General features: G+C 46.1%; 2 protein-coding genes across 6 annotated transcripts in view; one reads left to right on the top strand and one right to left on the bottom strand.

Moving 5' to 3' along the window:
- Positions 1-1,921, top strand: part of CAPN10 (calpain 10) — a 28,424-nt gene extending 26,503 nt beyond the window's left edge. For all 4 annotated transcript variants that reach the window (XM_082224200.1, XM_082224197.1, XM_082224199.1 and 1 more), the window contains one exon: positions 93-1,921. In XM_082224200.1, the coding sequence (XP_082080326.1) occupies positions 93-122 (30 nt within the window). In that variant the 3' untranslated portion in view covers positions 123-1,921. The remainder of the gene's footprint in view (positions 1-92) is intronic.
- A 1,119-nt stretch (positions 1,922-3,040) lies between these two features.
- LOC309533183 (cytochrome P450 2J4-like) lies at positions 3,041-24,307 on the bottom strand. 2 transcript variants are annotated; one of them, XM_082224398.1, is made up of 10 exons: positions 23,946-24,307; positions 19,588-19,701; positions 16,082-16,244; positions 14,612-14,761; positions 12,901-13,061; positions 12,378-12,557; positions 10,375-10,516; positions 5,315-5,502; positions 4,520-4,661; positions 3,041-3,874 (listed from the first exon to the last, which is right to left on the bottom strand). In XM_082224398.1, the coding sequence occupies exons 3-10, from the start codon at positions 16,197-16,199 to the stop codon at positions 3,696-3,698; spliced, it is 1,260 nt and encodes a 419-aa protein (XP_082080524.1). In that variant the 5' UTR covers positions 16,200-16,244; positions 19,588-19,701; positions 23,946-24,307; the 3' UTR covers positions 3,041-3,695. The 2 variants fall into 2 exon arrangements, with proteins under 2 accessions (XP_082080524.1, XP_082080523.1); XM_082224397.1 differs by lacking the exon at positions 23,946-24,307 and having other exon boundaries at positions 19,588-19,884.
- Between the last annotated feature and the right edge of the window lie 2,871 nt (positions 24,308-27,178).

Raw genomic sequence — 27,178 nt, 5'->3', positions numbered from 1 at the left:
CTTGAAGGCTTGGGGGGTGGGGGTCCACAAAACAGCAGTTTTCTGTTTTTGTTTCCAACAGCATGCATGTTTGTTTTTCTTTCATTCTGCAGGTCTCCTTCAAAGCTGTGATGAAAATGTAATTTGGAATTGGCACACCCAGCAAGGGAGGAAGTGGCGGGCGCCTTGGGAAGGGCAACGCTGTTTTTGCTTTAACCTGAAACGATCCAAACGGATGTTGGGCCCAACTGGGTTTTCCGCCCAGGCAGAGTCGCGTCTGGTCCTCTTAGTCACCCTCTCTTTAAAATCAAATGGAACGAAATCTCACCTCCAGTTCCTCTTCTGTTTGTTTGTTTGTTTCAAATACCCCCGTATGAACTGTGTCGAGATCCATGGACTTTGCTTGGTGTTCTTCATTCAGTGCCCTCTAAATATTGGCGGAAAGGCACCGCTGTGCATGTGCTGTGTTCAAATCTGTTCTGATTCTGTGGTGGTGAGACTTTTGCCCTGTGTGTGTGTGTGTGTGTATGTGTGTGTGTTCATAGTGGGTTTCTCGGAGACCAAACCGTTAACCAAGTAAGCTTTGGAAACAGATAGAAGGGAAAGGAGGCCAGGAGGAAGCAGACAGGAAATGCTACCATCCTTTCAGGAAGGAAGTTTTTAAAAAGATGGTGATTGCAGCCAGCGATGCTTTCCACATATGCAAGACGCCACTCGCAGCTGGGTACAGCGTCTTAGGTGCTTGACAATCCACCCCCCCCACTGTATTGGCTGCCCCAAACGAGGTGTAAATGCAGGAGGTGGCTTACATTATTTTATTTGAGGCGTTTCTCTCTTGCTCTCCATTAAAATGTGCAAGACAAAAAATAAAACCAGATTTATATAGTACTAATTAATAATATATGGAACCAGTATCGCCTCGAGACAATAACCGTGAACGGGTCCAGTGAGTGAGCAGCCTGCCTGCCTGTCTCCACCTGTGAACAATTAACCGAAGGGTGAAAAAAATACGTTTCTAAACCTATTTGTCTTCAGCCCACAAAGGCAGGTTGGCTGTTGGGCAGACTTGCTCAAAACTGCTTGGGAAAACCATCCCCTTAGCAAACCTCTCATCATATCCCTTAGTGGCTTAGTCCTTCACGGTCAAGGCTCCCCCCAAAAAATGAGTATCGCGTGGAGGGCGATAAGAGGACAGGACTCAGGAGGTATAACAGCTCTGTCTAAACTGGATTCCTCTCCCAGCTCCATAGAATAGAGTCGCAAGGGACCCCGAGGGTCATCTAGCCCAACCCCGTGCTTCTGTTCCTGCCTCATTGGATTCCCATTCCTTTTTCTCAATTTCCCACTGTGCTCTTCCACCGCACTCCAACGTTCATTTTTTCAGGCTCTCCGCCTCCTGATTTCGGTGATTCCCTCCACTCGATCAGCTCTACCTTGGCCAGGATCTGGTGAGGCATGAAGGAAAAACCTCCCAATAATCCTGGCTGGAATTTCCTGCCTTAGTTAGCCGCATAGGTGAGTCTTTTGGTGGGCCTGATCTTGCAGCAGCTGAGCTGCAGTTGCCCAGAACGTCTTATTTATTTATTTAAGTTATTTAAACAGTTGTGTTTATCTGCTTGGGGAGATTCTAAGGAGCTTCTTTCAGGAGAATGTGAGCTGGAGAAGCGAGAATAATCCCCTTTGTAATAAGGCATTGGTTTGAAACTGTTTGCGGGGAGGAAATTGCACGTGACGGATTTAAGAAGAGCTATAATTTTAAAATTATTAGTTGGGGAGAGTTATGCCTCTATAGTTCAAACTGATCTTTTTCCAGATTTCCTTGGAAAGCATTTCTTAAGTGAGATTTTAAAATATTGTATTTTTTTTTAATAAATGAGGTCGTCGGTGAAACGTCTTTTGAAAATAATATATTAAAATGTTAAATGGCATTCCGTTCACACGAGCTTTTTTGGTGAGTTGTGTTCTTTTATACTGTGGTGCTTTTTCATGGTGATGCTTTGCCGGTTGTGTGTGTGTGTGTTGAAAACGGTAAGGAAAATGGCCTCATTTTTCTCTGCTATAGACAACTCTTCCAGGCATCTCTGTTGCCCACTAGACTTTGCAGCTGTCTACGTTTTCAATTTGTCTGCCCCATTTGGATACAGGAAATTGACAGGCCTGTACAGGTAACAGAATGAGGCATCTGAAAAAAATATTTCCTGCCTGGGATTGCAGAGCAGCTTTTCTAAAAGCAAAGGCAATGATTTTCTTTGTAGTGGCAATCACTCCCTATACGGTGGTGCCTCACAAGACGAAATTAATTCGTTCCGCGAGTTTTTTCGTCTAGCGAATTTTTCGTCTTGCGAAGCACGGTGTCGGAAAAGTTTTGGAAAAGCTTCAAAAATTGCCAAAAACCTCAAAAAAGGCTACCACACCGCGTTTTATGAGTTGCTCCTCGAAGTCAAGTCGCAACTGTATTAACGGTGTTAAGAAAAAGGAAACAAACTTGCAAAAAACGCAAGACGTTTTCGTCTTGCGAAGCAAGCCCATAGGGAAATTCGTCTTGCGAAGCAGCTCAAAAACCGCAAAACCCTTTCATCTAGCAAGTTTTTCGTCTTGCGAGGCATTCGTCTTGCGGGGCACCACTGTATCCCTTTTGTTGCTTTGCTCCAACATGCTACCACGGGAAATTAGGAAAAGCAGAGCAAGCTTAGAGACCAGGGAGTGCCTGTATGTATTTGTAAATATGTATGTGTGTATATGCAATCTCCTTTTCCTTCCGTGTTAGTGGGAAAGGGTAGGTGGGAAGATCCTGGAGGTAAGAGATGGTATCTCTCCTAAATGGATAACAAGGGCTGTCAATATGCACAGTACCCAACCCTTCATGGTTTATTTGGCGCCTCCTGCAGTCATTGGTGCAGTCTGGTTATAACCGTTTAGCTACAGAGAAATGCAAACACTTACATTCCAGGTTGCTGTCTACAAAACGACACAGGAAGCAGCGTGGAATTAAGCGTGGCAGGTGTTCAAAACCTGGGCTCTCATGGTATTTGTGATAAAGCAACAAAGAGTCTTTCATCACTTAATAAACACATTTATTATGGCACAAGCTTTTATGAACCTCAGCCCACTTCCGTCGGGTTCACGAAGTGTGATCTCCACAAAACGGTTCCCAAAGAGTCAGGATAACATTTCAAGAGACATACTAGGAACAATTAGATTTAATACTGTCAATAAGTAAATGCAAAGGAACCAATCCCTACTGAGTTGTATAAAACACTACGAATAAACTAACCTAATTTAGTCACTTAAAAATGAACAGGAGAGAGAAGAATGCCTAACAAAGAAATAAAATGGCAGCATAAGAATTGGGGGAGGTGCAGAATTGTTATTCCAGAAAGTTCGCTGCAATTAACCCACAAGCCTTGGGTGGAAGCCACACCTGTCACCTGTGGCTGCCTTTCCTCCCAGCTCCCACCTGGGTTTTCTCTCTCGGCCACTTCTCCATCTCTCACCTGGAGAGAGGGAGAAAATGGCCATTCATTGATTCTTTCCGGGAGACTTCTCCTGGTGCAAGCTGAAGTTCACCTGAGCAACAGGTAACTAAGGTTGAGGGTGGCAGCTCTAAGAAGCTTGCGAGCCACTGCTGGCAATGAGAATGGATGACACGGGCTCTTCCAACAGCTCCCCATCTGGCCCACCCAGCTCTTCTGGAAGGAAATTGCAGCCAAGTTGGGTTAGCGTGGAATTGCGAGGATCCTATACGGGTGCGGCTGGCAGGTACCTACATTAATGGCTTCCATGTTGACTTCCTTTTCTGCGTCTGGAAGGTGGAACTTGAAGGCACGCAGCAGGTTAGCGAAGAAGATGAAAAGCTCAATCCTTGCCAAAGGTTCTCCCACGCAGGACCGGCGCCCTGCAGGAGAATTGAAGGGACAGAATCGCTTCCATGAAAGAAAGACACAATTCCAAGCCCTTGCCTACTGTGTTGGTCATGCTCATTTGATGTTACCCAATTATCATCAAAGGTGGTCTGTTTAACTCGGAAGCCGCTGAGACCATATAACACTTGTCCTGAAAGGCCTACATTGGCTGCCAGTACGTTTCTGAGCACAATTCAAAGTGTTGGTGCTGACCTTTAAAGCCCTAAACGGCCTTGGTCCAGTATATCTGAAGGAGCATCTCCACCCCCAACATTCAGCCTGGACACTGAGGTCCACCTCCAAGGGCCTTCTGGTGGTTCCCTCACTGCGCGGTTACAGAGAACCAGGCAGAGGGCCTTCTTGGTATTGGCGCTCGCCCTCCCATCAGATGTCAAGGAAATAAACAACCACCTGACTTTTACAAGACATCTGAAGGCATTCCTGTTCAGGGAAGTTTTTAATGTTTGAAGTTTTAGTGTGCTTTTAATTTTCTGTTGGGAGCCACCCAGAGTAGCTGGAGAAACCCAGCCAGATGGGCGGGGTATTAATAATAATAATTATCATCATCACCACCACCATGGTATGGGATTTCACCATTTAATCTGCATCCTGGGAAAGAGAAGGAGTAGGTTCTTTACCTGTCGAAAAAGGCAAGAAGGCTTTATTGCTCGCAAACCGGCCAAACGAGTCGAGGAAGTGCCCCGGGTTGAAGGTCCAGGGGGTCTCCCAGTACTCTGGATCATACAGCGCCGAGTGGAGGTTGGGCAGCAGCAGGGTCCCCTGCGCAAAAGGGAGAAGGAGAGAATTACTTCGGATGAGTTTGCAAATTAATTGTTGCCATCAGAACATCCTTGTTGGTTCTTTCTAGAGATAATATTACTATTTTATCCTTTTTGTACCTTGGATCTTGAACAAATTGGCTCCCGAACAATTGAAATCCGGAAGTGAGTGTTCCGGTTTTCGAACGATTTTTGGTAGCTGAACGTCTGACCGGGCCTCCGCGGCTTTTGACTGGCTGCAGGAGCTTCCTGCAGCCAATCAGAAGCCGTGCTTTGGTTTCTGAACGTTCTGGAAGTTGAACAGACTTCCGGATCGGTTTCTGTTCGACTTCCAAGGTACAACTGTACTGCTTTTAAAAAATATTAAAAAATCGAACAGCGTATGAATTCTATGAAATAAATAAGCAAAATAAAAACAAATGAGAAACATGATTCAAAATCGTGTGAAACAACTGATGGGCAAACCTTTTTGCAAGACAGGGCCTTGTCTGCCCTCCATGTAATCAAATAAACAGGCTGCCTGGAGGAACCCAAAGCATCCCAGCTCCTGACTGGTGCCAATAATGGTAACAATGATTATTATATTTATTTTCTGTTTATGCATACCCCGCCTTTCCGCCTGTGGCTGCCTTTGGGGGAAGGAGCATCTTGTACCTTTTTAAGGGTGAAGCCTAGCAAAGTGATGTCCTCCAAGCATTTCCGGAAAGGCCCAGTGATGGACACGTTGCAATGGCGCATCACCTCATGCAGTACAGCATTGGTGTAGGGCACTTTAATCCGGTCCTCGTAAGTGATGACGTGGGAAGGTCTCAGAACGGCGTCTATTTCCTCATGGATTTTTTCTGCAGATAAATAATTCCCTTAATGGATGCCAGCAGAATTCTTCTTACTTGTTAGTCTTCATATCCTCATACCATCTCGTGGATTTATTTTATTTTATTATTATTATTTTTAAAATGCTTTTTATTGAGTTTTCTTTAACATAAACAAAATAAATACTCTAACATTCCACAATCATATCTCTACTTATTTTCTAAACACACTATCGTGCATGGACCTCAACAGGTTTTCATATTAAATTTTCTCTTTTTTCGCAGATTCTTAATAGCATTCTATACACATCACAAAATTAATTTTAATCCTACTACAGTCTTTAAACTTCTACAGTTATTACCTATATATTCGACAAATTTACTCCATTCATTTTTTAACTTTGTTTCCTCTTGGTTACGGATCCTGTGGGTCAGTTTTGCTAATTCTTTTTTGTCTGCCACTCCACTAGTGTTGGCATTTCCCGAGTTTTCCATTTTTGGGCTACTAAGATTCTGGCGGCAGTCGTAGCATACATAAACAGTCTCTGATCTGCTTTTCTTAATTCGTCTCCTATCAATCCCAGCAAAAAGGCTTCTGTTTTTGGGGGGGAAGGTATATTTAAACAGTTTTTTCAATTCGTTATAAATCATATCCCATTCCCCCCCATTTTTTTACATGTCCACCACATGTGAAGAAACTCTCCGTCTTTCATTTTTCATTTTTCAAAATTTTATTTTTAAGGGTGGAGGACCTGTGGACCTCCAGATGGTCCTGGACTACAACTCCCATGATTCCTGGCCATTGGCCGTGCTGGCTGGTGCTGAAAGGAATTGTAGTTCAGCAACATCTGGAGGGGCTGCAGGTTCCCCATTTCTGCCCTGGACCCTTTGGACTTGAGGCATATGGAAAATGGGCCGTCATAAGGTGGATTCCTTTATTTCACCAAGTTACCGTATTTTTCGCTCTATAACACGCACCCAACCATAACACCCATGTAGTTTTTAGAGGAGGAAAATCCGTAGGCATGCCACCCATAGGCATTCCCTCCATAACACGCACAGACATTTCCCCTTACTTTCTAGGAGGAAAAAAGTGAGTGTTATAGTGCAAAAAATACAGTATATATTGATTCACACACCCCTGGAATGTGCCTGGAGGTGCCTGGCAGGAGGAGAACATTCCATTGCTCAATATGAGCCTCTTAGCACTAAACTGAATTCCACAAACTGAATTACAAAATACAAAGCCAGTTAAAATTCACCCTAAAACCAGAAATGCCTGTTGGAATAAAAAACACCCGAACTTCAACAGAGAGGGGCCTCTCTGATCTCAGCCTTTGGAGAGCTCCACAGGATTGGGCCCACAATGCTGAACGTACAGCTCCTGATAGTTGCAAGCTGTAGCTGTGAGCCACGGAGGGCCACTCACTCTGCCACAGACCTCAGTGATCAGGCAGCGATATAGTGAGTTTGTGGTCCTTGGGGTATCCTGACCCTAAGTTGTTAATGTGCCTTGTAAGTTAATGCAAGGCTGTAGAACATACTGCCCCAGACCATACCGATATGCTGTGGTCACCCCGCTTTTTAACCCTCAAGCTCTCCTATTTCACAGCCGCATGGCAGGCAGAATTTTCCCCAGTGCAGTTTTCTGGGTAAGGAAACACATTGACAGGGAAGCTATACTGGTTGACTTTCTGCCTGCGGCGGTTCAGCAGGAAGTGAGACCCAGCTCTTCAAGGTTCTGCCTAGACCTGTTCATTTGGCTCCTGTTACAGGAGATTCACACCCTTCCTCCAACTCTCTTGATATTTTGCAAAATGCTTTGCAAGTCTGACTTAATTCTCACTGCTCTTTAATCTGGGATTGCACCATTGTCATCTTACTTTGTAATTTTAGGAGTTTCACACATGTAGTCGACTGAATTTTGCAATTTTGTTATTCTACAGTCATTATTACCTAGTCTATTTGTTGAATGCATTCAATTATTTTTTTACAGTGGTGCCCCGCAAGACGAATGCCTCGGAAGACAAAAAACTCGCAAGACAAAAGAGTTTTGCGGTTTTTGAGGTGTTTCGTAAGACGAATTTCCCTATGGGCTTGCTTCGCAAGACGAAACGTCTTGCGAGTTTGTTTCCTTTTGAAGCGGGAACTGGGCTGGCAGGGAGCGAGAAAGGGAGCGACCTACCTTTTCCAGAGGGATCCTCTTCTAGAGAGGGCACAGAGGAGGCAGGTGGGCTGGGATCCAGCAGATCTGGCTGGGTCTCTGCGCCGCCTCTGCCTCTGCCTCTCTCTCTCTCTCCCCCTCCCCACGTGGCTGCTCCATTTTGCCCTAACTGCGCAAAGGCAGGAGGAGGCGGGACAAAGGAGGAGGAGGCATCCACTGCGCTTGGGCCGCCGCAAAGGCGCCTTTGCGGGGGTGGGAAGAAGCCGGGAGCAGCTGCCGAGACTGTGGGGAGCCCAGCGGCGTGGCGCAAGGTAATGGGGGGAGCAAATGAGAGTCCGCGCCGGGTGCTTTGTGCGTCCGCCCTCGGTTCCTGGGCTCGAACTTCCTTTGGCACCTCGTGGAGAGAGAGGGAGAGGAGCGGGCTGGGGCTTTGATGTGGGACGCGGTTTGGCGGAGCAAAGACACGGCAAGGCTTGGCGACAGAGGAAGGGGGGCTGTTTTCGTGGGGCGGTGGGAGGGGGTGTCTTTGCCTCTTGCTGGCAACAGATCCTCCAGGCTGGGGAAACTCCTCCTGCTGGGGAGCGACCCGCTTTGTGCTTTGCCCGCTATCCCATTATAATACAGTACCAGGGTGCATCCGTGCTTCGCAAGACGAAAAAATCCGCAAGACGAAGAAACTCGCAGGACGGATTAATTTCATCTTGCGAGGCACCACTGTAATTGCTGTTCGAAACAAAATATTTCCATGGCAAAATACAGCATTTAAAACTATATTAATTGTAATGCAACAGCATCATAAAAGTATTACCGACCCTCTACTTATGGGTGTTTTCTCTATGGGGGCCTTGCATTGTATTGAATGTCCCTGGGTGTGTTTCTTGTTTTGTTTTAAACAGCAGCCGGGTGGGCCTAGTCAGGATTGAAACTCTGGCCAGTGGGAAGCTGATTTTCCTCCTCCTCTCTCCATGGTCCTGGAAAAAACCTGCCCCCTTGAAGTTGCTGTTAACCCCAGTAGCTAAGTCCCATTCCAATGCAAACAGTAGCTTGGGCAGGGGTGGTTTATGGCAGCAACGCAGGGGGAGAAAACTTAGTCCTGCTCTTAATCATGCTCTGCATCAGAGGGACCCAGTGTGGATGGTACCACCCACTGGGAGTGGGCAGGGTTACCTAGGGGGGCATTAAGAGGCCAGGGGGCAACAGAAGGGTGCTGGACCAAGTTAATCAATTTTGTCAAATGAACTAAACTAAACGATTTTCATAGGATTTGGACTAAATGTGCAGTGATCTGTTACTGCTTTGAATGTTGCTGTGTTGTGCAAACCGCTATTCTGAATCATGCTTTTTACAGGGTCGGGTCGGGGGCAGTGGGAAAGAGTTTATGGAACTCCTGCTCTACAACATGTGCTGTTTTAACCCCAAATCCAGACACGTTCAATGGGATCACACATTTCATGCAATGTGCATCTTTGGCTAGGGATGTAAGAAGAGTTTGGATTTGATATCCCGCTTTATCACTACCCGAAGGAGTCTCAAAGCGGCTAACATTCTCCTTTCCCTTCCTCCCCCACAACAAACACTCTGTGAGGTGAGTGGGGCTGAGAGACTTCAGAGAAGAGTGACTGGCCCAAGGTCACCCAGCAGCTGGATGTGGAGGAGCGGGGAAGCGAACCCAGTTCCCCAGATTACAAGTCTACCACTCTTAACCACTACACCACACTGGCTACACCACACCACTGGTTAGAAGGCACCGTATTCCGTTCTGCCCTGCATATGGCAAATACAAGGTGGACCATAAAACAATGACCTCTGATACCATTCTGAGTACATGACATGGGCATTCCCATTTCCATTGCAACACAGTCATGGATGCTCATCCCCAGCTGATGTTCCTGGGTCACATGCACAGTCTTGCACATGCTTACATCTGGACTGGGCAATACAGTTCTTGAATCGACATTAGCAACACACTTTGCAATGGCCTCAACCTTGGCTTTGAGTCCTGGAAGACCTGCTGCCTGCCTTGCAAGCCTTTTTATACCTGGCCAGGGAGGGTGGAGCCCTGACTGATTGACTCCAGCTACAAAAGCTGAGGCTGCTGAACAGACCCTTGGCCCTGGGGGTTCAGTGGGGGTTGTTGCTGTTATTGATATTAAATTTTTGTACATCTTTTGAAATATACTCAGAGTCGCAAAGTGATTTCATGCTCTTTATTCAGCTCATAGTGGTGAGGAGGAATGAATGAAAGTCCCCTCAAAGGATCTGCTTTATATACATTATTTACACAATGGGCTGCAAATGATTGGTTAATTCTGGAATTCTACTGTAAGCCAATCAGGTTGTGGATTCACTTATATCTGGAGCCTGATTGGGTGGTTCCTGCCAACCAATCATACTGCTGCATTGTTCTTGGACCAATCAGACTGCTGCATTCTGAATCCTATTGTTCTAGGACCAGTCAGACTGCTGCAATTTGGATCCTATTGTTCTAGGACCAGACTGCTGCAATTTGGATCCTATTGTTCTAGGACCAATTAGACTGCTGCAGTTTGGATCCTATTCAACTCAGTACATAACATCTTTATTTTAGATCATGTTACGATTAATGTGGAAACTGTTCAGTTGGGCTGCGTACCTCTTGATGCGTTTTCCTCACATCAAATGTAAACCTCTGATTTTAAGTATGGGAAGGCGGATTGCAAATAAAATGATGCAGATGATGATGATGATGAGTGACTCACCTTGAACATCTGGATATTTTAACAAGTAAAGCAATCCCCAGTACAGGATAGTCGTGGTGCTCACGGTCCCTCCAATCAAGAGGTCAACTACAGTTTGAACCAAGTTGTCTTCATTGAAAGTGGATGTTGGCTCATCTTTGCTCTGTGGGCAGAATGCAGAAAAGCTTAATGGATCCCTATCCAACAAGAGCTGCTTGTGAAGTTTCCTTGGCCTTTTTGGCCAGCCAGGCTTGGAGGCAGAGCCAGGTCATGAGTCAAAGATTCGGTTGCCAGAGATTCAGTTGCTGGGCAGCCAGGGCTCCCGAAACGCTCCTTTTTCTCTGCAGATACTTATTCCCCACTCCCAGCCTATCCCTGCCCCCCAGAAAACGGGGGGGGGGGGCTTCCAAATAATGAGCAGCAACATTTGGAAGGGTAAGCGCAAAGCTATATTTATCGGATATTTTCAACTTTTTTTCTCTTTGCTGCTTCAAAATTGATTTTACCGCTGCTGTGCTTAGGCTGGTTTGTAGACAGGGCCAGCTCAAAGACATTTTGGTACCTGCGGTGAACCACAAAATGGCGGGGCTTCCCCACCAGGAAAGAACAGGGAGTGAAGATCCACATCAGACACACAGGGGGCAGAATCAAATCAATCTGACCCGATGGTTGAACTGGGAATCAAAGGCCGTTGTGTGTGGGAAAGGGGCCCACTCGTGCCAGGTGGGTGCAGAGCCCAGGAGACACCAGAGGGCAGCCCCTGCCATTTCCTTTCTAGGGGAGGAAGGAGACCAGCAGACCCTCCTATTCACCAAGAGGCTGCTGTTGAGGTGGTATTGCGAGGGGGGAACTGCTGTGGGAAAGGCAGATCCGGCCTCCAAGGGGTGTCCCGTAGCCATTGCTACAAGTGAGGCATCCCTTGAAGGCTGGATCTGCTGCCACTGTGGGTTGTCCCACCTGAGGCAATCGCTTCATCTTCCCTCATGTGGACCAGCCCTGTTTGTAGATAGTTTGTCTTCTGCTGCTTTCTATTGTTGTTAACTAGTTTAATTGTTTTGGACTCTGGACTGCATTTGGCACTGAGTTTTAAACTGTCCGGAGGACTTCTGAGTGGCATTTAAATGCAATTCATCAATACAGAGGTGGTACATTTAGGGCCCATTCAACCTCGGTCAGGGTCTTCATGGGCCTTGCTAGCATGATTTCCAGAGTACAGTGGTACCTCGGGTTACAGACGCTTCAGGTTACAGACTCCACTAACCCAGAAATAGTACCTCGGGTTAAGAACTTTGCTTCAGGGTGAGAACAGAAATCACGCGGCGGTGGCAGCAGGAGGCCCCATTATCTAAAGTGGTACCTCAGGTTAAGAACAGTTTTAGGTTAAGAATGGACCTCCAGAATGTATTAAGTTCTTAACCTGAGGTACCACTGTAGTAGGGATTCCACCCCTAATTTCCAGCGAATTCTGGGAATTGAAGTTCTGTGAAGGGAATTGGGGCCTCTGAGCGACTGTCAGGACCCTTAACAAACCACAGCTCCCAGAATTCTTTGGGGGAATCCGCGGCTGCTTAAAGCAGCATCACAGTGCTTTAAATAAATAAATAAAAATTAAAAAATTGTCCAGTAGACCAGTGGCGTAGCATGGGTTGTCAGCACCCTGGGCAAGGCAAGTAATTTGCGCCCCCTAACCCGTGGCTTTGCGCCTCCTAACCCGTGGATTTGCGCCCCCTAACCCTAACCCCCAGATGTTGCGCCCGGTGCGGCCGGCCCCCCCCTGCACCCCCCACGCTACGCGACTGAGTAGCACCTTAGAGACCAACTAAGTTTGTTCTGGGTATAAGCTTTCATGTGCATGCACACTTCTTCGGATAGTGCTTTAAATGTGCCCTAAAGCTGGCTGGCTGTGGGTGAAGCAACATCAGAGCCCGGCTTGTTCTTAGCAGCCATTCTGAGCCCTGGCCAAGGCCGCTCTGCCTCAGGAGGACAGGCATGGTGCTGAAGCGGGACAGAAGCCATGTTCTTACCTTTGCCATTTGGTCCAGGTAGAGGTCAATGAGATCCTCTGGTTCTTGACCTTCCTTCCATCTTTCCTGGTGGCTTTGGACCTCGTCCTTCACAAGGGCATGGAGGAAGTTGTTGTATTCAAACGCTTGTTGATGCAACCCTTGTAGGCGGCGCATAATCCACGGGAAAACATTATATACCTGTGGCAACAAAGGAAAATGCAGGTGAGGAGGAGTTAATTCCGAGTGAGCCAAAAAACGGCTCTGAGATAACCTTAATGTGCTGGAAAGGGGAGGCCGGCCATTTCTCCGAAGAATGCAATGTTTCTGCAAAGCATGCAGATTGATCTTGCAAAAGAATAAAAAGGAAGGCAGCAGCTGGTCGTGCCACACCCAGAAAATAGGTGGAGTTTTGCAGCATGCACTGTGTGGGGCGAGAACACAAGGACCCTGAGCGGAAAGGTCCCTGTTTTCACTTAATTTGAGGAAGCGTAACGGAAAACGGCTTTCAAGAGGACAAGAGCAGGAATAGAAGGAAGCTCACCCCACCCCTGAAAGAAGCCGGAATGAAGACAATCAAATAGGTGGCTTTTATCAATCGGTTGAAAGAGTTGTCCTCACTGGCGAAGCGATGCCCAAACAGCAAAGAGCAGATGACGTTGGCAACAGCGTGGTTTATGGGGGTCTGGGGGTCAAAGGCTAAACCTGTGAATGCAGGAAGTATTAGTGGCATGGTACACACACTCACACACCATCGCCAATGAATTAATGTAGGCTATTCTTTTCCTTTTTCTTCCCCTCCCGCTAATATATTCTAGTTTTTGATGACACCCAGCTCTACCTCTCTTTTAAATCAGAACCAGTGAAGGTGGTGAAGGTCCTGTGTGAGTGCCTGGAGGCGGTTGGAGGATGGATGGCGGCTAATGGATTGAAGTTGAATCCTGACAAGACAGAAGTACTGTTTTTGGGGGACAGGGGGCAGGCGGGTGTGGGGGACTCCCTGGTCCTGAATGGGGCAACTGTGCCCCTGAAGGACCAGGTGTGCAGCCTGGGAGTCATTTTGGACTCACAGATGTCCATGGAGGCACAGATTAATTCTGTCTGGTAGACAGCTGCATCTGGTACGAAGGCTGAGACCCTACCTGCCTGCGGACTGTCTTGCCAGAGTGCTGCATGCTCTAGTTATCTCCCGCTTGGACTACTGCAATGCGGTCTACTTGGGGCTACCTTTGAAGGCGACCTGGAAACTGCAATTAATCCAGAATGCAACAGCCAGACTGGTGACTGGGAGTGGCCGCCAGGACCACATAACACCAGTCCTGAGAGATCTGCATTGGCTCCCAGTATGTTTCCGAGCACAATTCAAAGTGTTGGTGCTGACCTTTAAAGCCCTAAACAGCCTCAGTCCTGTATACCTGAAGGAGCATCTCCACCCCCGTCTTTCAGCCCAGACACTGAGGTCCAGCGCCGAGGGCCTTCTGGCGGTTCCCTCATTGTGAAAAGTGAGGTTACGGGAACCAGACAGACGGCCTTCTCGGTAGTGAAGGAATGTGCAGCTATCTTCTCTTTAAAAGACATCTGAAGGCAGCCCTGTTTAGGGAAGTTTTTAATATTTAATGCTGTATTGATTGGAAGCTGCCCAGAGTGGCTGGGGAAACTCAGCCAGATGGGTGGGGTATAAATAAATTATTATTATTATTATTATTATTATTATTATTATTATTATTATTTCTCCCCCCCCCGGCCACCCTTTGTATCAATATGTTCAATGTTGTTTGTATTTTGCATTTATTTTTTTAAAACAATAAAGATCATCATGTTGGCACTAGGCAGACCCCTCTGGGGTGCCAACACCCTCTCTCTTGTAGCGAACTTCATTTGTTTGATTTTGTCCACACTCTGCTTTGCATTCATATGTTGCAGAACTGGCAGAAGATGAGTTCACAGCCACAAAACAAACCTGCTCAAGGTATTGGGCAGGGACTTATCTCATCTCAAATGAAAAGACTATTGAATCACTTGGAAACAGCTGCTGTGCAGGGCAAGCACTGTTTGCAAGATAACCAGTTATTTTGGCGAGTGCATCAGCTGTCAGAGGAATTCCAGAGGGATGGGGCTGGACCCTTTTATTTCTGCACAGTTGTCTTCTGAGTGCCTTGCAAATCGGTCCATTGCAACAAGGAACCCCAGATCATGTGCCGTGTGGAGAGGGCTATCATATTCAAAAACTGAAAGCTGCCTGGTTGTGAGTTTACCTTCCTTGCTTGTCACTGCCATTAGGAGTTGGTGGGCTTCGTTGTGAATTCTGTGTTCCAGGTGCTTCTTCCCCACCCCAAGACTTCTTAGTGCCATCATAGCAAAGTATTTCTGCTGCTTCCAGTTATGGTTGTTTGTAGGATAAATGCCTGTGTGACACAAAAGAAAATCCTTTTTCTGTGTCAAGCAGCGCAGCTGTAACACGACGGGCGACAATATCTTTTGCCCTCCACAATAATGTTGGCAATGACAGAATCTTTCAATTGCATTTATCCATTGCGGTTAAAGAGATAAAGATGCGCCTTGAAGGCTGGCAAATTAACTATGGCACAAGCCGGTCTTTGCTAACCTGGGGCTCTTCAGGTGGCTTGGATGGGCTGGTGGGAGTTGTCATCCAAAACATCTAGGGAGAACCAGGTTGACAAAGGCCAGTGTGAGCTTTCTAGAGCACAGTCCACTTCGTAAGATGCACAAAGTGATATCCTCAGCTACTGGCAGGATGGGAAGCAGTGAGGTCAGAGGGAAATGCATTGCAGAAGGTACAGACTGTGACAATTAAGTTATTAGGCAGTCACAAAGAAATGTGAATGACAGATTCTTTGTAATGCTACATGGCAGCTCAGTTCTGGCACCTCTCCATTGCCATTCTCAGAGAACAAGGGAAGTGTTCATGGTGATTTCTGGCACTTCTTTTTTTCTAGAAAAATAGCATTGTATGTGTGTGTTTATAATAAATACTCTGCACAGATAGTGCTCAAACCTGTAAAGGTTAACATCTATTCTATTCATAAAAGCGTTAAAGAAAACAGTTTATTTTAATATCCCTGAAACAGGATTCCATATTTCTGATATATATATATATATATATATAGATAGATAGATATATTTATATCTATCTATCTATCATCTATCTATCTATCTATCTATCTATCTATCTATCTATCTATCATCTATCATCTATCTATCTATCATCTATCTATCTACACTGGTACCTTGGGTTAAGTACTTAATTTGTTCTGGAGGTCTGTACTTAACCTGAAACTGTTCTTAACCTGAAGCACCACTTTAGCTAATGGGGCCTCCTGCTGCTGCTGCGCCACCGGAGCACAATTTCTGTTCTCATCCTGAAGCAAAGTTCTTAACCGGAAGCACTATTTCTGGGTTAGCGGAGTCTGTAACCTGAAGCGTATGTAACCTGAACTGTATCTATCATCTATCTATCTATCTATCTAGCTATCTATCTAGCTATCTATCTATCTCTTGGATACTAAGAAAGAGTTGGGGTGATGTCAAAAACTGAAATTGGACCTCAGTTGGCAGGAAGAATTTAAAGAGTTGCAGCTCTGCAGTACCTCTGTGCCAGGAGTTTACCAAATTTCTTCTTGTCACCTGTTTGTTCAAGGCATCCGAAGGACACCAAAGATCTGCTTTAGTCTAATTTCCAAGAAAAGAATAATATTGGTGTTTACCTTTTTCGCCCATCAGGTCCTTATAGAAAGGTGAGAGCGCTCTTCCCGCAGTCTCTTCCGAGTGAGTGACAAGGCACTCTTTCACTGCCTTGTATCCATTCAGCACGACAAAAGGCATGGTTCCCGCCCAGACGGTGTAGATGTCTCCATAGATGTTTGCTAACTAGAAAGTTCATTATCATTTTTATTTTTTTAAAAAGCAAGAATATAAGACGGTCCCTCCTGGATCAGGCCAATGGCCCAACTAGTCCGCCGTCCTCTTCTCACAATGGCCAACCAGATGCCCACAGGAAACCCAGAAACAGGCTCTGAACACAAGAGCAACTCTCCCCTCCTGCCGTTTCCAGCGGTTGCTGTTCAGAAACAGCACAGCCTCCAGATGTGGAGGCAGAGCATAGGCACCCTGGCTAGCAGCCACTGATAGCCCTCTCCTCCTCCATGAATTTGCCCAGTCCTCTTTTAAAGCCATGCAGGTTGGTGACCATCACTGCCTCCTGTGGCAAGGAGTTCCATAGTTTAGCTATGCACAGTGTGGTTAAAAATTGGTTAAAACCACAGCGGAAGAAGTGAGCTGAAAGGAGATTTTCTGGCATTTTTATTTTAGCAAGGGATCAGTAATGGATTGGGGTCTGGGAATTATGCAGTTCTGTCAACCACAAAGCTCTGAGTTCAGATTTTGCCTTGACCGTGAAAATTTTTGGAGACTACTTTCTTATGGACACTGACCTGCCTTAGAGGACTGTTACAAAGATTGCGGAGGTTAGGAACATGAAGTCCTTTAACCCCAAATCACTGCAGGGTTGTTCACATGCAACGTTCAATGAAGGTACAATCTATGTACCTTGTGCACAAATATTTGAGCTGTACAGTCGTCTAGTTGGTTGCTATAGTTGAGCCTCAGAACCATAGAGTTGGAAGGGACCCTGAGGATCCCCTGCGATCCCCTGCAACGCAGGAATAGGCAGCTGTCCCATAGGGGGATCAACTCTGAGACTTTGGCATTATCAGCACCATGCTCTAACCACACAAACTCTTGTACGTATGTGGTAACAACTTCTACTTGTCTGCAGTGCAATGTGTAAACAAGATTGGGAGCAGCTAGTATGTACAACGTGGAGTGGAGAAGTAGCAGCTAGAGGAAGGGGTGCCAGCCCTACCATGAGGCATATTGGCCTTCTGTGAAATGGGCATATCCCATCCCAGCTGCCCAGGCTCTGCTCCCACATGACCACAACCCTGGAGCAGGCCTGCCCTTCCTGGCAGCTACTTCTGCTCTGTCCCTGATGCTGGCAGCTATCTGGTTGGGCACTCCAGGACCAAGCCAGTATCCTGCTTGGTTGGGTGTGCCACAGCTGGCTCCTTGCTGAGTCACGGAGCACCAATGGTGAGCCTTCTCCCTCAAGAACGGCAGCACTTTTAGAGAGGGTCTCGGGTGCTGGCATCTGCCCTGCCAGGTTCTCCATGACTGCTGGCATTCAGAAGACCAGGTCAGGCTGGCTGCCCACAGGCTGCTGCCTGGCAATACGGGGAGACGCCTTGCATAGGGCTTCCCAAAAGTCTTGCCTCGCAAAGTCTCCTGGTGAACTGCAGTGCGACTTTAGCGACTGTGCTGCCTGTGGCTGATGGGAATTGTGGTCCAAAACACAAGGTTGTAAAGGCACACTTTGAACGTTTACAATTGCTCCTAAAGAAGGAACCAGTGTTCTGGAATGTATTGAGCTGTAATCAACCTTTTTTTTTGGTTGGCACTTCTGAGAAGTTTCGCCTGTTTGTATTCTTTGTGTGCGCACATATACAGACTTACAAATGAATTTGCAATTTGCAAATGCATGCAAATTGACGTGGGCCCAGCCCACCCACCATTAGGGGAGCACTCCAGCCTGAGGCGCAGTGCTGACCATGTGCATAGCGCTAAAACTATGGTTTAGCATTGCACCGGACTATGATATATATGCCTGCAGGGCACTAAAGCAGCAGCCAGAGAACGAGTGTGGAGATTACCATCTCTCCTTCCTGGGGAGTCCTTTTCTTCCAGACAGAAGACTTCTTTGCCTTTGGAAAGACTACTTAACCAACTTGAGAGCGTCTCAGTAAACATATTGCTTTTTAAATAACCTTCTGACTCATGGTGCCTTCTGGGGAGGGCAAAAGATCTCTGCCCCTGCCATGCAGCAGTCAGCTGGGAACCTACTAGGAGAGGAGCATAGGAAACTGCCTTCTACTGAGTCAGACCAAAGGTCCATCTTATAGCTGTCAACTTACAGATTTGAAAATAAGGGACCAGCAGCCTCGAAAATAAGGGACCAGCAGCCAAAATAAGGGATCAACAATTACTTTGATAAAATACATATTTTGTTGCGTGCAAATGGCTTTAGATACCTATTAGGTCCATAAATTACCATATAGCATATATTCAACACAAAAAAGCAACAATTTGTTGTTGACAAAGGACAGCTGGACATAGAAAGGGCCCCAATACCTTCAGTAGCTTATTTAAGGGACATCATCAATAAGGGACAGCAGCGGGACATGGCACTGGGATAAGGGACTGTCCCGCCAAATAAGGGACGCTTGACAGCTATGGTCTATCTACCTCAGCATTGTCTACACTGACTGCCAGTGGCTCTCCAGGGTCCCTGTAACTTTTTATTTATTAATTTATTTTTTTTACAGAAAATAAAAATCAAGGGACCCCAGATAAATTTTTTTCTTTTCTTTTGGGAGATGAAGGATATCTAATTCAACTTTGCTGGGTTAAAAGTAAATAGTGAATTTGGATAGAAACACGAGGCACCAATAAAACAGGTAAGAGGACTCAGTTTTGCAATCTTCTCTTTCTGTTTCCTCTACTTAATTATCTTTGTTTTCCCCAGTTTGAAGGTCACTAACTTTGTTCTAAACACACTTTGCTGACCCGATCTAGTCCAACCCTCCTTGAGATGGGGAATAAATTTGCTTCTGTTCACTCGTTAATATGAAACTCCTGAACACACACTTCATGAAACCATGACGTGAACCGAAACAGTTATCCTTTGAAATTTGCACCTCTCTCAGTTTTGCAATGTGGTTTCCCAATCAAATAATGTGACCCCAAAATGTGCATATTTGGGGAACGTGTGCATCGAGATGCATTACATACATTAGTGGATATAACATATAAGAATGCATTACATTAGGGGAAATCGCTTGCAAACGTGTGTGTATTGGGAAATTTTTGCAGAAAAATGCTGGGGAGGTCTTTCACAAGGACTTTTAAAAAATAGCATGCCAATGCAGAAATGTGGAAATCTGAACTTAATATCAGAAAACTGAGAAACCAAAATGGACAGGTTTGACTGTCTCTAGTCTCTGCCCAGATGTCCTCTGGGGGCTCAGCCAATATCACAGTAATGATCAAAACAATGCTTAAGTAAGCTCTGGGCAAATGACCCACGTTATCCTGACCCCGGGCACCATGCCTTTGTCCCCCTCCCCCTACCTGCCCACCAGCCACTGCCAATAATTACCTTAGCAAGAATCTCTTTCTTAAGGGAAAAATCCAGGAGGCACAGATTGCCAATAAAGGGAAGAGGCGTCGGTCCTGGGGGGAAGTGGGTCCGTGCCCATAGCAGCTTCAGAAACTGTATAACGAAGAGAGAGAGGACTGCGAGTAGGAAAAGTCCACTTAGCCCAATCATCCCCCTAAACGTCCCTTTTCATCCTTTGTCCTCGGTCTCTCCTTCAGAAAACCTCCTGGTTCTAATTATTGCTAAGAGATGTGTCTGCAGTCATCTCTCCCGCAGAGACATAGCCTCTCTTTCTCTCCCTTCCTTTTTCTTTGGTTTATTATTATTATTATTTTAAAAATGGTATTAATGAGTGTGGGGGGGCCCCCACTATTTGACTAAGCCACACCTACTTTGCACTCTGAGCTCTCACTGGCTCAGCGGCCAGTGATGAGGTCATCTGGGAAGGTCTGGAGAAAGGAGGGATGGCTCCCAATGAATCTCAGGTAGGGATGAATGACTCTGTCTCAGTGTTGCTTTCTCCCAGCTTCTCATTTCCCCCATCTTAAATTCAGTTCTTCACAGTTCATGATTTATTTATTTCCTTAACTCCTCATGAAAATTCACCTGCACTTCATCCTGATGCATGCATTTTGTTGTTTAGTCGTTTAGTCGTGTCCGACTCTTCGTGACCCCATGGACCAGAGCACGCCAGGCACTTCTGTCCTCCACTGCCTCCCGCAGTTTGATCAAACTCATGCTGGTAGCTTCAAGAACACCATCCAACCATCTCATTCTCTGTCGTCCCCTTCTCCTTGTGCCCTCCATCTTTCCCAACATCAGGGTCTTTTCCAGGGAGTCTTCTCTTCTCATGAGGTGGCCAAAGTATTGGAGCCTCAGCTTCATGATCTGTCCTTCCAGTGAGCGCTCGGGGCTGATTTCCTTCAGAATGGAGAGGTTTGATCTTTTTGCAGTCCATGGGACTCTCAAGAGTCTCCTCCAGCACCATAATTCAAAAGCATCAATTCTTCGGCGATCAGCCTTCTTTATGGTCCAGCTCTCACTTCCATACATCACTACTGGGAAAACCATGGCTTTTACTATACGGACCTTTGTTGGCAAGGTGATGTCTCTGCTTTTTAAGATGTTGTCTAGGTTTGCCATCGCCTTTCTCCCAAGGAGCAGGCATCTTTTAATTTCGTGACTGCTGTCACCATCTGCACTGATCATGGAGCCCAAGAAAGTAAAATCTCTCACTGCCTCCATTTCTTCCCCATCTATTTGCCAGGAGGTGATGGGCCCAGTGGCCATGATCTTCGTTTTTTTGATGCTGAGCTTCAGACCATATTTTGCGCTCTCCTCTTTCACCCTCATTAAAAGGTTCTTTAATTCCTCTTCACTTTCTGCCATCAAGGTTGTGTCATCTGCATATCTGAGGTTGTTGATATTTCTTCCGGCAATCTTAATTCCGGCTTGGGATTCATCCAGCCCAGCCTTTCGCATGATGAATTCTGCATATAAGTTAAATAAGCAGGGAGACAATATACAGCCTTGCCGTACTCCTTTCCCAATTTGGAACCAATCAGTTGTTCCATATCCAGTTCTAACTGTAGCTTCTTGTCCCACATAGAGATTTCGCAGGAGACAGATGAGGTGATCAGGCACTCCCATTTCTTTAAGAACTTGCCATAGTTTGCTGTGGTCAACACAGTCAAAGGCTTTTGCATAGTCAATGAAGCAGAAGTAGATGTCTTTCTGGAACTCTCTAGCTTTCTCCATTATCCAGCGCATGTTTGCAATTTGGTCTCTGGTTCCTCTGCCTCTTCTAAATCCAGCTTGCACTTCTGGGAGTTCTCGGTCCACATACTGCTTGAGCCTTCCTTGTAGAATTTTAAGCATAACCTTGCTAGCATGTGAAATGAGTGCAATTGTGCGGTAGTTGGAGCATTCTTTGGCACTGCCTTTCTTTGGGATTGGGATGTAGACTGATCTTCTCCAATCCTCTGGCCACTGCTGAGTTTTCCAAACTTGCTGGCATATTGAGTGTAGCACCTTAACAGCATCATCTTTTAAAATTTTAAACAGTTCAGCTGGAATACTATCACTTCCACTGGCCTTGTTATTTGCAGTGCTTTCTAAGGCCCATTTGACTTCACTCTCCAGGATGTCTGGCTCAAGGTCAGCAACCACACTACCTGGGGTGTATGAGACATCCATATCTTTCTGGTATAATTCCTCTGTGTATTCTTGCCACCTCTTCTTGATGTCTTCTGCTTCAGTTAGGTCTTTACCACTTTTGTCCTTTATTATGGTAATCTTTGTACGAAATGTTCCTTTCATATTTCCGATTTTCTTGAACAGATCTCTGCTTCTTCCCATTCTGTTGCTTTCCTCTGTTTCTTTGCATTGCTCGTTTAAGAAAGGCTTCTTGTCTCTCCTTGCTATTCTTTGGAAATCTGCACTCAATTTCTTGTATCTTTCATTATCTCCCTCGCATTTTGCTTGCCTTCTCTCCCCCGCTATTTGTAAGGCCTCGTTGGACAGCCACTTTGCTTTCTTGCATTTCTTTTTCATTGGGATGGTTTTAGTTGCTGCCTCCTGTATAATGTTGCGAGCCTCCACCCATAGTTCTTCAGGCACTCTGTCCAGCAAATCTAAATCCTTAAACCTGTTCCTCACTTCCACTGTGTATTCATAAGGGATTTGGTTTAGATTGTATCTTACCTGTCCAGTGGTTTTTCCTACTTTCTTCAGTTTAAGCTTGAATTTTGCTATAAGAAGCTGATGATCTGAGCCACAGTCAGCTCCAGGTCTTGTTTTTGCTGACTGTATAGAGCTTCTCCATCTTTGGCTGCAGAGAATATAATCAATCTGATTTCGATGTTGCCCATCTGGGGATGTCCATGTGTAGAGTTGTCTCTTGTGTTGTTGGAAAAGCGTGTTTGTGATGACCAGCTTGTTCTCTTGGCAGAACTCTATTAGCCTTTGCCCTGCTTCGTTTTGATCTCCAAGGCCAAACTTGCCAGTTGTTCCTTTTATCTCTTGATTCCCTACTTTAGCATTCCAATCCCCTATAATGAGCAGAACATCCTTCTTTGGTGTCACTTCTATAAGGTCTTGTAAGTCTTCATAGAATTGGTCAATTTCAGTTTCTTCAGCACCAGTAGTTGGTGCATAGACTTGGATTACTGTGATGTTAAAAGGTCTGCCTTGGATTCGTATCGAGATCATTCTATCATTTTTGAGACTGCATCCCAGTACAGATTCGCCACTCTTTTGTTGACTATGAGGGCCACTCCATTTCTTTTACGGGTTTCTTGCCCACAGTAGTAGATATGATAGTCATCCGAACTAAATTCGCCCATTCCCGTCCATTTTAGCTCACTGATGCCCAGGATGTCAATATTTATTCTCGCCATCTCATTTTTGACCACATCCAACTTACCCAGGTTCATGGTTCTTACATTCCAGGTTCCTATGCAATATTTTTCTTTACAGCATTGGACTTTCCTTTCGCTTCCATGCATATCCACAACCGAGCGTCCTTTCGGCTTTGGCCCAGCCGCTTCATCAGCTCTGGATCTACTTGTACTTGTCCTCCGCTCTTCCTCAGTAGCATGTTGGACGCCTTCCGACCTGAGGGGCTCATCTTCCAGTGTCATAACTTTTATGTGCCTGTTGTCTTTGTCCATGGAGTTTTCTTGGCAGGGATACTGGAGTGGCTTGCCGGTTCCTACTCCAGGTGGATCAAGTTTGGTCAAAACTCTCCACTATGACCTGTTCATCTTGGGTGCCCTGCTCGGCGTAGTTCATAGCTTCTCTGAGTTCTTCAAGCCCCTTCGCCACAGCAAGGCAGTGATCCATGAAGGGGATGCATGCATTTAGTAAATGCATTTAGAATGCATTTATTTACTTATTTTTTTTATTTTCAATGCAAAATTGCAACAAAAATTACAAACGTTGAATCCAAAATAAAACAGTGCAAACAAGGGAAGAAAAGAAAAAACCACAAGAGAAAAAGCACACACACAAAAAACAAAAACACACATCTACAAATAAAACCATATCATCATTCTAATCTAGTCATTACATACATATACACATATTGACTTCCTTCCTTTGTTCTAAGGATAGAACGCATTTATTATAACACCTAAAACAGGGGTCCTCAAACGTTTTAAATGGGGGGCCAGTTCACTGTCCCTCAGACACTATCAGGGGCCAGACAGGAAGTTTTGGAGAATGGGCTGGCGTGCTCACGGGAGCAGGGCACCTCGGAAGTCGGGAGCCTGCAGGAGCTGGTTGAGAGTGGTGTGCACTGCCCAGTGTCCCTCTCCAAGGAACATGGAGATGGAGACAAGGACAAGCTGGTGCCTCACCAGCACCTGCCACCCCGTGTGAGCGTTTCCGCCCCTTCATCCTCCTGCTCCCCAGAGGTGAAGGCCGCCTGGGCCACTTCGCCGCTGGCCTCATCATCCTCCACCGTCACGTTGGCCGCTAATGGGAGCGCGGCGGTGACCCCGCTAAGCCCCAGCCTGGGCCGGCTGTCCTCCAGGAATGCCCACTGCTGCCCCCCTCATGGGGACGCAGAGCAGCAGCAGCCACAGGAGCACCAGGGCGGGGGTGGCAGGGGTGGCAGGAGGAAGAGGCAGAGTGGCGGCGGCTCCACCAATCAAACGCCGTGCTTGGTTTACCTCAGCGTGATGCGGGGACGTCTCTGCCAATCAAACGCCGCACCTGGTTTACCTCAGCACAGCGTGGTGTTTGATCGGCAGAGACGTCCCCGCGCTGAGGTAAACCAGGCGCGGCGTTTGATTGGCAGAGCTGCCGCCACTCCGTCTCTTCCTCCCGTCGTCATTGTCAGGAGTCTCGGCTTCATGGCAGGTTCTTAAATGGCCGGGCGGGCCTATTTAGAACCCTGGAGGACCTGCTCCGCCACGGGGGCCGTAGTTTGCCAACCCCTAACCTAAAAGATCTACCGTGGCTCCCAGAACATTTCTGAACGCAATTCAAAGTGTTGCTGCTGACCTGAAGGAGCATCTCCACCCCCATCGTTCAGCCCCAGAGCTTTTTTGCCATAACCTGAGCTCACTTTTTTCTCCCCACTCAACTGCTTTCTTCTCAGATTTAAAGAGTCAGGACAGCTGGTCACGAATCTCTGCCATACTGTCGAGATCGTTCCTTAATCTGTCATTACTTAAGGTTCCAGTTACAGATAGGTAGCCGTGTTGGTCTGCCATAGTCAAAATAAAAAAATCCCTTCCAGTAGCACCTTAAAGACCAACTAAGTTAGTTCTTGGTATGAGCTTTCGTGTGCATGCACACTTCTTCAGATACACTGAAACAGAAGTTGCCAGATGCTTCTATATAGTGAGAAGGTGGGGAGGGGTATTACTCAGAAGGGTGGTGGGAATGGGAGATTGGCAGATAGCTGAGATGTGCCTGTTGATGACTCTTAACGACTGTAATAGGTCTTACAGGAAAAGGCAAGGGGTGAGAGGGTGAGAAATGGCTTAGTCATGTATAATGGGATAAGAATCCAATGTCTTTGTTCAAACCAGGTCTCTCCATGGTTTTAAGTTTGGTAATGAGTTGTAATTCAGCAGCTTCTCTTTCCAGTCTATTTCTGAAATTCCTTTGTAGTAAAACAGCTACTTTGAGATCTTGTATAGAATGTCCTGGGAGATTGAAGTGTTCTCCTACTGGTTTCTCTGTTTTGTGATTCTTGATGTCAGATTTATGTCCGTTTATTCTTTGGCGTAAGGTTTGGCCTGTTTGTCCAATATAGAGAGCTGAAGGACACTGTTGGCATTTGATGGCATACACAATGTTAGACGATGAGCAATTAAATAGTCCCGAGATGGTATGTGTGATGTTGTTGGGGCCAGTAATGGTGTTGTCCGGGTGTATGTGGCAGCAAAGTTGGCATCTGGGTTTATTGCAGGCTCTGGTGCCAGTGTCCGTGTTAAGTCTGGTTGTAGTATTATTGTGGGTTAGGAGTTGTTTAAGATTGGGTGGCTGTCTGTAGGCAATGAAAGGTTTTCCTCCCAGAACTTGAGAAAGAGAACTGTCATTGTCCAGGAGAGGTTGTAGATCTCTGATGATGCGTTGTACTGTTTTCAATTGGGAGCTGTATGTGATGACTAGAGGTGTTCTGTTATTTTCTTTTTTGGGTCTGTCTTGCAGCAAGTTCTCTCTGGGTATAAGTCTGGCTCTGTTGATCTGTTGTCTAACTTCATCTGCTGGGTATTTTAGTTCTGAAAAGGTGTGATTTTACTTAAGGTGTGATTTATGAGTATTCTCTGATGCCAAGGCATCTGCCAGGTGAATCACAGAATGGGTTTCCACACCATGCTTGAGGGGAACAGGAAGATGTCGCTTATGGGAAACTCTTTTGTTGGGAAACCAACATCTTATCAGCGTGTTTGTTTCTCTCTCTCTTCTAGCAAAACAATTATCTAGGTATTCAAAATAAATGCAAGCGATGAAACCATAGCTGTCAACCTTCCCTTTTTTAGTGGGAAATTCCCTTATTCCAGCGCCGTTTCCCGCTGCTATCCGGGATTGTTAGATATCCCGTAGACTGGCCCCGGGGACAGGTGAGGCTGCTGATCCCTTATTTTCAAATCTGAAAGTTGACAGCTGTGGATGAAAGAGATCTGCACCTGGGGAACGTCGTAGTAACTGAAGAGGAGGACTGGGGTGACCTTTTTTAGTTTCTAATCTGAAAAACAAACTCAGACTTGTGCACTTGATTAACGAAGTCAGCAGTGTGGGAAACAGCTTTTTAAAATGTGAAATTATGAACTCGTGCTTCTAGAAGCAGCTTGATCTGCAGATATTAGCAATCGGTGATACTATCATTTTTTACAAATCAAGGTGCTTTTAAAAGCACAGAAACAAGGTAGGCTGTTTCCATCCCTCTTTTGGGAACACTACTGGAAATCAAGGAAGTGAAGTTCCCTGGACCCAGAAGGGCTTAACTACGATCACTCATTAGTGTGCTCCCAATATTTTCTTTGTGCCAAAAAGTTGGCATGTTTTTAATTTGATGCCTTTTTCGGTTGCCATGCATCTGCTTGCCCTCTGAGATAATCCGGGGCAGCCCTTTCACACATGCTTTTGCTTTCTGAGGTGGTGGGCAGGATGCCTGGAAAGGGTCTTTTCCCTGGAGTGTGTGGGATGTGCAATTTTTTGTGCACTTGGCAGTCAAATTCTCTCTCTCTCTCTCTCTCTCTCTCTCTCTCTCTCTCTCTCTCTCTTTCTCTCTCTCTCTCTCTTGTTCCATTCAGCAGCAGATAGCCTGGTGGGGTGGCAGTGCTCACCTGACCTCCCAACAGCTGTATTGCTGCTGCTTACCAGGAAAGGTCTGAGGTGGATGTGGTGCATCTACAGCATCAGGGCTAATCTGGTGTTCCTGCCAGTGCATATACACTGTGCTGACCTCCCCTGAACCTCCACCTCTTCTTCCCAACAAGCAGAAGCAACACATCTGTCAGGAGGTCAGGTGAGCATCACAACATCCTCTACTAGTTTCATTGCACTTTCCCAGCTCTCTCTTGAATTATATGTTGCACAGATTTCTTTTGTTTAGTCCTAGCTTTTTTTGGGG

This window comes from Podarcis vaucheri (assembly GCF_965113315.1).
Source record: "Podarcis vaucheri genome assembly, chromosome: 5".
In the NCBI taxonomy this organism is placed as follows: Eukaryota; Metazoa; Chordata; class Lepidosauria; order Squamata; family Lacertidae; genus Podarcis; species Podarcis vaucheri.
This window is presented reverse-complemented; position numbering and strand designations above follow the sequence as displayed.

Bases quoted from the DNA above. Each gene is read 5' to 3' on its own strand.
- LOC309533183 (XM_082224397.1), bottom strand. From the start codon at position 19,758: ATGATTGGGCTAAGTGGACTTTTCCTACTCGCAGTCCTCTCTCTCTTC. The intron at 13,062-14,611 runs GTAAACTCACAA...CTGCATTCACAG, and splicing joins GGCAGTGACAAGCAAGGAAG to GTTTAGCCTTTGACCCCCAG. The intron at 10,517-12,377 runs GTAAGAACATGG...TTCTGCCCACAG, and splicing joins ACCTGGACCAAATGGCAAAG to AGCAAAGATGAGCCAACATC.